Raw genomic sequence first — 11542 nt, 5'->3', positions numbered from 1 at the left:
GGACAAGGGTGACATATCAGCAAATTAACATGCAACATTTATGATTAGCTAAAAGACAATCCCTGGGAGTATCAGGGATTTCAATGCTATGTTGGCAACAAAATAAAGAGCTTTGCTGACGTGAAATTCCAAATGCCAGGCAAAACCCTTAAGCCATCCCGGCTTTTGTACAAATGGACAGAGGAGTTCCAAAAAAAAATACCAAAAACACTTTTGCTCTGTTTGGTTGCTTGTTTTGGGGGGATTGTAGGAGTTTCAAATGCATGAGATCTCCTAGAGATCTTCCCAAAGCGTGTTTGGTTGTCATTTACACTTTTGACCACTAGACAACTTCTAGACATCATTAATGGTTTTTATCCTAGGTGCCGCCTACGTGGCGGAGATGTTCCCCCCCATAATCTTCTCCCCTTTTTTCACCAAAATAGAGAAATTTGCTGGGGGAATTAGGAGAAATTCTTGTCTTATTCTTTTTCTCTCTTTCTCTCTCTTACTTTTCTCTCTCTTCCACGTATATTTTGATAATGACACCCTACATCTTCCGCTAATTTCCTCGCGCAACCAAACACTACTCGCAAATCTCCCTCCTAATATTCTCCCCATCTTCCATTCTCTTCCATTCTTGTCTAATTCTCTTTGACTTATTTTTCTCCTATTCTCCCAGCCATCTACAAGCAACCAAATAGAGCACTTGCGCTCTGCTTGGATGCACCAAGGTGTTCTAGTAGAGTAGTGGATAAGTAGTCAACTGGTAGAGTAGTCTGGTAGTGATATCCTGATGGAACAGTACTTTCATTTTTTTGCTGAAAAATGAATAGGAATCAATCTGAACCTGACCCGATTTGAAGGTAAAAGCTCAACCCGATTTCTCAAAAATCGACCTGAGTTGCACCTTACTAAGTAACCACAAACTACAACTAAATAACCACATTTAAAAAAATTAGTTAACTGTAGAAGAATTAAAGTGTCCCCTCGGTAGAGGGACTGATAGATAGAGTAGTGAGTTAGTAGTTTCTTTTTCTTTTTTTTGGTAACATAGGGTGTCCCCACCCCCTTTGGGAGTAGGACTATTCCCTGCGGATGCGCGCAATCGCCCATAAACCACGCACATCAGGTAATCCCGGGTGGTATTCGATCACAAGTCTCCGGGGAGCAAACCAGTGACTTATGTCGAAGAGCCAACACCCGTATGGGCCGAGTTAGTAGTTTCTAATCTGTCACAAAAAAAATTTGAGATTTTAAAATTGAAGTCTTTCTTTGGATATTGTATTAAAAAGCACAAATATTATAAAAGGATTTTAAAAAATAAGGGTATTTCTATAAGTTAATAGATTTACAAGATTATCAGAATAAAAACATCTCTAATATAACTTATCACTAATAAGATGACAACCAACATGAAAGTCAACCTCCCCCCTCCTCCATTATAGATCCTCTTTCAAGTCCACAACCGGATCACAAAATGCGCAATTTTCACGCCCATGGTTACTGAGAATATCCCTAAAATCATGGTGGAAGCTAAATTCTTTTATCTTCTCAAATTAACGGAAAATACGCTTCTCACAAGTTTTCTCTTAATTAAGACTATACTTTCTAATTAGATGATCATTTTTTTATGAAAGAGTATTTTCTATATTTGATAATGCAGAGTAGGTTTAAAACTTAAGATAAAACTTAAACTTAAAAACTCTAAATCCTTAAAAACTCTGATAAAGCAGAGTAGATTTACTCAAAGCATTTTGTTTCATGCATTCTCTCTTTTTAAAACTTTGGCTTCTCTTTTTAAAAAAATTTCCCTCTCAAGCAACCAGGGTCCTCTACTCCTCTTTTCCACTCTTTTCTATATGTATATGAGGGTTGTATTTTTAGTAGTTAGGGAAATTAGGAAGTTGTGTAACTTTGTCAGAAGAAATACAAGTTATGGAAACTACAACCAAAACTATAAGTGTCATAGTTGGCAGGCCTGTGAGGATGTGACTGTGAGTGGAGGGGGGAATTTGAGCAAGATCTCTGCTATGTATCTTTTCAGCTTTGACCAAATGGACGGTTGAGAAGGTTTTTACACATGTACTAGTGAATACTTTGTAATTGGGACCATTGGTTCGGAGGGCCATTCTCGTTTACAAGAACAAAGTCTACAAATACTCGATGGTGAAACCTTTTTTGAAAAAACCCTAAAAGGATTCATAGTTCTATCAACATTGATCAAAGGATTAGGATCATTCAGTTAGAGCTGGGACTAGCATAATGGCCAATCAGATCAACTTGTGGCCCAATTACAATACCGAAGAACAGGATTTGTGTTTGGGTGATGATAAATTTGCACCCCCTTTAGGATAGACGTCAAAAGGCGTTAAAGTCTACCACAATGCATGTTACAAGGGCTGCGAATTTATCACCATTCTTTGTGTTTTTCGAATTTTTGTTTGAAAATGCTAAAAGGATGGTGGCTGTTACGCTATCTGATTAGATCAGTTGCTCCGGCCGGGACGAGCCAAATGCCATTAAGAAAACCTTCATCATATGGTTTTAAGTCCTTGATCCATAAGCTTCTATTAGGGTTCTGCTAACAAAAAAGTTAAGGCGTGTTCGGCAAGGTTTCTCATTGTTGCTTGGAATAATGAGAACCTTTCAAAGTGGATCAGAGCTTCAAAAAATCTCATTAATCCACATCATTTAGCTGCAAAAAATGGAAAAGATAGAAAAGAGCAGAATGGGCCCAGCTGCCGAACTTCATCTTAAAAAATTTTCAGGATTTCTCATTCACCACGTGAAAGAATGAGGGTGGAGAATGGTTGCCGAACAACACCTAAATCATTGAATTTTGCATTTCCTTATCTTACACATGAGAGATCAGTCCGACAAGGGATCACCACCACATGGATTGTCTCGTGATGTTCTCTACAAGATCAACGGTCTTGATTGCATACACACGTCTCCGTACATTACCCAATGATCGATCATCACTATAGACCCACATGATTTCTCTGCCTACTCAGGGTTGTCAGTGAGTCCACTTCGATCGGATCCACCAATGTCTTGGTCACTATCATATCCCTTTTTGGAGTGTTTTTGGATCATACTTTCTATGTCCGGGTTCGATCCATTTCAAATTGGACGCCCCCATCAAAGTGTTCTTAAGTACAAGTTACCTTGTAGTAGCAAGAAAATGAAATTGTTTGTCGTTTGTAATAGCTCCCCTGATTAAGAAGATCTAGGATGCTCCATCAGATTTTGTGGCTATGAGTAGTGAAGATTCGAAATAATTTCGGACCTTAGGATATAGATCCAATGGACATAGTTCGGATCCAACTATTGTGCCAAAATCATATCAATTAACCTTCGGGCCCATCTATCGGACGGTCAGGATACATCGACACTCCTATGCCTAATCTAAAGGTTAGGATCATTGTTCATGTTGTTTGAGTTTTTGACAGCAAAAATTGTGGCTGATGGAATTGTCCCAAGCAATTACAACAAATGCACCCTACACCATGTATTGTTCGTCATTGAAATACATGGCATCAATTTATATGGGCCCCACATTGATTGTCCACATCTCAAACCGTCGATTAAACCTAGTTGTCCTGATCAGCGGCTAATAACTGGCAGCATCGACATCTTAATCCCATGCCGTCTCACCTTTTTGGCCTATTGATCTCTTGATTCTCTTTGTCAGCCTCATTTAATGCTCTAAGGCAATGATATCCCTTTTTTTTTATATTGGCACCCATTACTTTATTAAGCAGTTCTTTGTATCAGGCTTATTAAATAAGAATTATCACTGTAACTAGAAGATGTTGAAGTCTACGAATTCCGTTCAATTCCGTTGCGTACAGAGACGACTTTCCTAGCATGACAACATTCTGTGAACACTTCTGTTATTCTAATTACAAAAAACCCCGCCCAAGCTTTGTAATCAAACAAATTCAACTCTTATAATCTCCACCTACCTCTAAAATGAGCACATCATTGCAATGAAACTAATCACTATTTTGTTTATGTGGTGAATACCCAAAACACCCCCTACATTCTTCCTTTATACTACACCTTGTTTCAATTATCTAGATTCCACAGAAGGATGTTTCGGTCACAAATAATGAGACCCATATTTTCACTTCTATAAAAACTTGCACATCTCCCTGGTTTCTTATGTGATCACTTTCCTTCTCATATTTTCCTTCTCAAATTTCTTTGTATACTTGTTCTACTTCTTCTACAATCATGAAGCTTCGAAACCAATTCTGGGTCTTGATCTTCTTTTCTTTTCTGGTACCTTTCTTAGTCTCAGCCGACTGTACTTGTGATGCCAACAGTGAGACCCGTAACAAAACCAAGGCATTTCGATTGAAAATAGCTGCGTTCGCATCAATTCTAGTTGCGGGTGCGATCGGAGTGTGCTTACCAATAATCGGAAAGTCGGTTTCTGCTCTTCAGCCCGACAAAGACATATTCTTTATTATCAAAGCCTTCGCTGCTGGTGTGATCTTAGCAACAGGGTTGATACACATATTACCAGACGCGTTTGATAATTTATCTTCGCCGTGTCTTAAGGAGAACCCATGGGGCAAATTTCCGTTCGCGGGCTTTGTTGCCATGTTGTCCGCAATTGGAACTTTAATGGTGGACACTTTTGCTACCAGCTATTATAAGAGATCACAGATGGGTAAGGCCCAGCCAGAAAATGAGGGGAAAGGGGACGAGGAGAAGGTGGGAGGGAATGACAACCACGTAGATGTTCACACACACGCGACTCATGGGCACTCGCATGGGTCTGCATTCGTCTCGGAGAACATGAACACTTCTGATCTCATCCGGCATCGGATCATATCCCAAGTAAGCAAATCTCTTGGCGAACGCTAATGCACACTATATCTCTTAGTCTAATGGGCTTACTGTGAGGGCCCATGGTTTTCTGTAGCTCACATGCTTTTTAAAGTTTGCTCTAATAATCACGGCTTCTTCTCTTCGGGTTGGAAGATATTTTCTCTTGGCTATTCATTGGAGATTCAAATTTCAAATTTGGTTGCTGAATTAATTTATTGAAATTTCTATCCTTTATATATATATATATATATATATATATATATATATATATATATATATATAATGAAAGTTTTTCTAGTCGGCTAACTAGAGAACCTTCTCTATTCTGCAGACCAAAAACACAGTGGCCCATGTTGTTTGGATGATCCAAAGCATTCATATGATGGGCCTTGGCATAGATAGGGTGTGCCCAAAAAATCAGCTTTATAGGATCATCCTAGCCCTTCGATTCGTGGAGGTTAAAAATGGACAGTGGAGGTTAAAAACACAGTGAGCCTACGTTGTTTTGATGATCCAAAGCATTCATTTGATGGGCTCTGACATAGATAGGATGTGCCTAAAAAATCATCTCCATAGGATCATCCTAACCCTTTGATTTAGGGAGGTTAAAATGGACGCTTATAAACTCCACAAATCTGTCCATTTTTAATCTTTACAAATCAAAGGATTATGATGATCCTATGCAGCTGATTTTTTGGGCACACCTTATCTATGCTAGGGCCTATCAAATGAATGTTTTGGATTATCCAAATAATGTAGGACCATTGTGTTTTTTGGTCGGCGGACTAGAGAATGATCTCTAGTCCGCCGACCAAAAACACATGGGTCCCACCTTATTTGGGTGATGCAAAGCATTCATTTGATGGGCCCTGACATAGAGACCCGTACACAAAAAATCAGCTCCATAGGATCATCCCAGCCCTACGATTTGTGGAGCTTAAAATGGACGACTATAAACCGCCACAAATTTGTCCATTTTTTGCCCACAAATGAACACCCATTGGTGATCCAATGGAGCTGATTTTTGGTAGCCCCCCCATTCATGATGGGGCCTTCCAAATGAATGGTTAGGATCACCCCCTAATGTCCCACCCCCTGTTTCTGTGCTCGAGTGTAGCTAAGCTTAGCTGCGCTCGAGCGCAGCAACTCTTTTCTCATATATGTAGGATTCGATGTATGATTTTTTATTTTCATATATATATATATATATATAATTTTTTCAATCAAAAGAGTATTGGTAATTATGGTTTAGTTCAATTTTTTTTAATTGGTCATGTTCCTGTTTTAAGCAATAAAGGATTCGATGTATGATTTTTTATTTTCATCAAAATAAAATTGTTTATTAATGGATATGTTTTATAGGTTTTGGAGCTGGGAATTGTGGTCCATTCAGTAATTATTGGTATTTCCTTGGGAGCATCTCAAAGCCCATTAACAATAAAGCCTCTTGTAGCTGCCTTGAGCTTCCACCAATTTTTTGAAGGAATGGGACTTGGAGGATGCATAGTTCAGGTATGGGTTTATACAACTTACAGGCTTTAGTTTCTACAAACTATTTTAATATAATCTTGTATGCAATTTGCTCTTGAAGTTAAAGACAAAAGTTTTAAAAATGATATAGTTAATTTGTTGTAGAGAAACCTTTGTCTCATTTGTAAATAACATTAGTTTGGGATTAGCTAGGAATTTCGCGGAAAGGCACTTCGCAGATGACTTTTGCCGGAGGGAACAGCCACGCAGGCTCACTTTTCAGCATATTCGTCTTAATAATTTAATTCACCTTATGTGGCTGTTCTCTCATGCAAAAGTCAGCCCTGGAATGCCTTTCAAAGTTCCCTAGCAAATCCCAAGTCCTTTTCTATGAATGGACACTTTATCACATGGCCGAACAAATAGACTGTCTGTCTTTCTCTATCAAATACTCCTCCTTTGAATAGTTTATGTTTATAACAAGTGGTGGTGAACAAAAGATGCTGAGGAACAAGACTTTATTTACGATATACACACAGAAAGTTGGTGTATAGTCATTTCTACTATCTAATCAATGCACTACTTCTTCCATTGGGACCATCCAGAATAGATACCATAATCCAAAATACATTTGACTTAGGAATCTCAACAGTTCAACCACTGCTTTGTCACTTTTGCTTACCACTGCACGGGCCCATCAATTTGATGCCCTAGAATGATGGCATGTGCATTGTGTGGATGGTAGAGATAGATTGTATACACACCGAATTCCAATGTACAGTATAATCAAAATCATTCCCCGCAGGAGCTGGTAACTATGGTAAGGTTTTAACCCGAAAATAACTAGGGCCGGCAACGGGGCGGGTCCGGATGTTGGCGGGGGATGACTGAGAATCCCCGTCCCTGCCCCATGGGGAATATCTAATCTTCATCCCCGCTCCCATCCCACAATCAGATTATTTGGACTCTAAAATATTGGACCCGACCTGGTCCGAGATAATTTCTTGCGTAGGGTAGGTTTTTGGAAAGCCTGAACCGAGTCACAACCCTAGTTAGTTAGTAAAACTACATCTGAAATGCCTTGTTGATAATGACACTCCTCACTTTATTAAACACTTCCTCAATTGTTTGCTTATAGCCTGTTGGAACAGATTTTAACAGTTGTGTAAAACAATAAAAGGAGTGCCTTTATTGAGACCAACATAGATATCAGCTCCCCATAGGCATCATTTCATGCGGCTGCTGATATTGCTACTACCATGTTTTAATAATTCGAAAAAAGACGGTCTTTTTTAAGGGAATTGGCTTCTGAGAGCTTTTTGGGAACTGTAATAACTGTTTGACAGCTGTATGGATTATAAAATACAAGATGAGTTAGGCAATTATCAAAATAAGGGTGCCAACATCAGTAGCCGGGAGAAATATGTGTAATTAGTGAAAATTTTCCATGAAAATAATATTCCTGGGTCTAGTAGGGTAGGAATTTTTATTGAAAAATGGAAAAGTTTTCAATTTTTTGCAAAAATAGTCCATGGAAAATGAGTTCAACAAATGGTGAAAAATCCATTTTCATAGGAATTTTTCCGCAAAAATATTTTCCTTAAATCCAAACAGTGTCAATTCCCTGGTGAAATTCCTGAATCAGTAAAAAAAAATTGTATTAGTGAAAAAATTTCTATTGAAAATAATATTACTGAGTCTAATATGTTTGTAATTTCTCATGAAATTATGCTAGGGAAACCGAGAGTAGGAGTAGGACTGAACAGATGATTCACGCCATAACATAACAGCCATCCCTTAAGTTTAGGGAAATCATCAAAAAGTAAATTTTTTTAACACATGGCATGCACATGGCATATTCTCATTGCAGGTCCCATGCTAGGTCGTAGTCTCGGACTCTATACCATTTTCCCTCATGAAAACAGGGAAAACAATTATTCGGGAAAAATATTTCTGAAGAAACATTGGAAAATTCATATTTTGAGGAAAATTTATTCTGAGAAAATATTTTCTGCATATCCAGACAATCCTAAATGTGTTTTCATGGTTTCTTTGTTTTTGTAGGCCAGATTCACAGTTAAAACAATGGCTGTCATGGTTCTATTTTTTTCCTTGACAACTCCCGTCGGTATTATGATCGGTATAGGGATTTCATCAATTTACAATGAGAACAGCCCGACGGCTTTGATTGTAGAAGGAATTCTCAATTCCGCATCGTCCGGAATCCTTATTTATATGGCATTAGTGGATTTATTGGCAGCTGATTTTATGAATCCAAGAATGCAAGAGAATTGGAAGCTTCAGTTGTGGGCAAATGCTTCTCTTCTTTTAGGGGCAGGTTGTATGTCTGTCATGGCTAAATGGGCTTGAATCTTAAAGAGAAAAAAACATTTCAGGGTTTTTTTTTGTAATGAGAAATTAATTCTGTATTTTCTTTTTTTTTTTACCAATCAAATGTTATGGATATAGGGAAAAATAAACTATGGAAAAAATTACATGGAATATAATATTCCAATGAAAAAAATTTCATTAGTGTTTGCACTTTTCCTTGTAATATATGTAAAGAACTTGATTTTGGGGAAAAATCATGGAAATTGAGTTTACCAAATGCTAGAATTTTTATTTTTTTTACAAGGCTCCATTTCTTTCGAGTCTAAGGACATGTTTGACAGCCATGATCAATTATTCCATGGAATATTTGTGGGCCCAATTGTGAGAGAAACTGAGGAGAAAGGGGGATAGAGATGAGAGGGCCAGATTGAAGAGAGCTTGAGAAATCCCTAAAATCAGTGAAAATAATTGAGCTACTTTAAATTGTTTTTATTTTCTTCCTATTTTTGGGGATTTTTCACGCTCCCCCTCAGTGTGAGCCTCTCATTTTCTTTCCCCCCCTCCACTCATCTCTCATAACTGGCCTCAGTAGTATTTCATGGAATATTTTTTCATGATTGCCAAACATGCTCTATAGGGTAAAAAAATCTGTTACTAAGAATTATCCCCGCATCTAAACCGCTGGAGTCAAACGCGCAATCCTGACCCTCATTTCTGGTTAGGTTTATGATGGGATTGAACACGCGAGCTCGATCCTAGGGACCGAACAAATGGCACAATCTCATTGTTGGTCTCTCCATAAGTCCTACTCTCACCATATCATTTTCCCTCTGGCTTCCTATGATTGGTGTAAAAACAGATTTTGCAAAAATGGGTGCAAAATTTGTTTTTACACCCATTTTGTGTTGAAAGAAACGGAGCCTTTGTTTTACACTAGACAGAGGCCCAGGGAAGAAAGGGGGGCAAATGTATGATTTCCCTTTCTTACTTAGGCCACAAAAGCCCATCCCTCAAGGCATGATGATCTGGAAGTAGCAGGGTCTTTCATGATCTCCTAGTCCTCGACTTAAGACCTCAACTTCAACCCCTTTATCTCTTTTCTCTTCACGCTCACCATGGACATGTTTGTGGAATCATGAAAATATATTTCATGAATATTAGTGGGGGCCAGTTGTGAGAGATGGGCTGAGTGGGGAACTTTAGGAGGTGGGAGTGAGGCAAAGCCTCCAAAAATTAGTAAAAAAAAAAAAAAAAAAAAAAACCAAATCCGAATGTATATTTTTTTTCTCTATTTTTAGGGATTTCCAATGCTCTCTCTCCACTCTTCCCCACTTAAGTCTCTCCCCTCGCTCCTTCTCAACTCATCTTTCACAATTAGGCCCTGTTTGGATTGTGGGATTTTTGTATTGGCTCCGTCTCTTTCGACGTAGAAATGGACGTAAAATTTGTTTTATGCTGTAAAAATGAACAATATAAAACAAATTTTGCGTCCATTGTTAAGTCGAAAGAAACAGAGCCATTGGAACATTTTGGAAAATAAAAACTTTTCCAAAATTTCACGACTTTCCATTGTTATTTATGCCTGACGTGAACTACCGCAGTTTTACTTTAATTAACGTCATTACGTGGATCTTCAACGTATAATGATACCCGAAAATTTACCATTTACTAAATTTCCTAGGAAAAAAATACTTCCTAAAAAAATGTTTTTCCTGCAATCCAAAGAAGGCATGGAATAATTTTTCATGGTTACCAGACATGCCTTCTTTAGTTGCTGAACTTGCCCCACTCCCTATCGGAAACCGAGAGTCGCATTGATGATATTGTCTTCTCTGGATGGTCTAAGTTCAACTAAATAGACCTGTTCACTGTTCACTGTTCACGGAGGAAGAAGAGGGACCCATTAAGTATCTCTTAGGAAGGATCATAAAAGTACCTTCTTTTTAGCATTTTCCTAGGAAAATAATGAAAAAATAATAATATAATGAGGGATAGAATTCTCCCAACTATGTGAGATTGGCCGCAATAGACCAAACTTGGGGTATCGATTTTTGGGCTCAAAATTGAACCCAGTTTTGCGTTTTGAGTTGAATAATCGGTTTGGGACTCCTAATCGGTTGTCATAATCCAAAACAAATTGGGCCCTAGTGTGTTAAGGGCAATCCTCGTTAAATGGGACCTAACAAACATGACGATCTGTCTCAAGGGGTAGATTTTGTGGAACCAAATGCAATGTTAAAACTATGGCCCACCCATGCTGGCCCCAGGAATTGATATATTCACCCCCTCTTCTTCCCCGGCCACCCCCTCTAGTGTGTATATTTGTGACTACGCTTATTATGCAAGGCCCGTGGAAGAAAATGGGGCGAATATTTAATTTTCATTAGAGATATTACCATATTAAGAAAGAGAATTTATATGATGCTCGACCGTCAAAATCAGACGGTCTAGATGGCAAACCACCTGCCCCTTCCCCCTTGGATTTGATCTGGTCAAAACACTTAAAAAAGGTGTCTTCAGATTAAAATCAGAGCAAAGGTGGTTTGCCACCTAGCCCGTCTGATTTTGACGGTCGAGCATCATATAAAAATTCATTAAGAAAAGGGAGCTGATATTTCCGCTCCACTTTTAGACCAATTCACTCCAAGTTGGGATGAATTGGTCTAAAAGTGGAGTGGAAATATCCAAAGCATAGGGGAATTGATATTTCCGCTCCACTATTAAACCTTGATTAAGATCTAAAAGTGGAGCGGAAATGCTAAAAGACAATTGGACCTCACGAATCATGATGTGTCACGTGGAAGTTATCATGGGCATTGAATATGAGTAGCGTTGGCCCATCCTGATCGGATTATCTTAGCCGCCTGATCTATTAAACCTTGATTAAGATTCCAACAATAGAAGCTAAATCCTTGAA

At 38.4% G+C, this 11542-nt stretch overlaps 1 protein-coding gene across 1 annotated transcript; it reads left to right on the top strand.

The window, feature by feature from the left end:
- Positions 1 to 3991: 3991 nt before the first annotated feature.
- Positions 3992 to 8879, top strand: LOC143883334 (zinc transporter 8-like). Its single transcript, XM_077386690.1, has 3 exons — positions 3992 to 4833; positions 6187 to 6336; positions 8359 to 8879. The coding sequence occupies exons 1-3, from the start codon at positions 4222 to 4224 to the stop codon at positions 8662 to 8664; spliced, it is 1068 nt and encodes a 355-aa protein (XP_077242805.1). The 5' UTR covers positions 3992 to 4221; the 3' UTR covers positions 8665 to 8879.
- The last annotated feature ends 2663 nt before the right edge of the window (positions 8880 to 11542 follow it).

This window comes from Tasmannia lanceolata, unplaced genomic scaffold (genome assembly GCF_043159265.1).
Source record: "Tasmannia lanceolata isolate RefF3 unplaced genomic scaffold, GAP_Taslan_0.1 ptg000008l, whole genome shotgun sequence".
Taxonomy (NCBI): domain Eukaryota; kingdom Viridiplantae; phylum Streptophyta; class Magnoliopsida; order Canellales; family Winteraceae; genus Tasmannia; species Tasmannia lanceolata.
The sequence above is the reverse complement of the archived record's forward strand: the minus strand, read 5'-3'. Positions and strand labels throughout refer to the sequence as shown.

Excerpts from the sequence above, each read along its gene's own strand:
- LOC143883334 (XM_077386690.1), top strand. The coding sequence starts at position 4,222 with ATGAAGCTTCGAAACCAATTCTGGGTCTTGATCTTCTTTTCTTTTCTG. Across the intron at positions 4,834-6,186 it reads GGCATCGGATCATATCCCAA|GTTTTGGAGCTGGGAATTGT; the intron begins GTAAGCAAATCT and ends TATGTTTTATAG. Across the intron at positions 6,337-8,358 it reads TTGGAGGATGCATAGTTCAG|GCCAGATTCACAGTTAAAAC; the intron begins GTATGGGTTTAT and ends TTGTTTTTGTAG.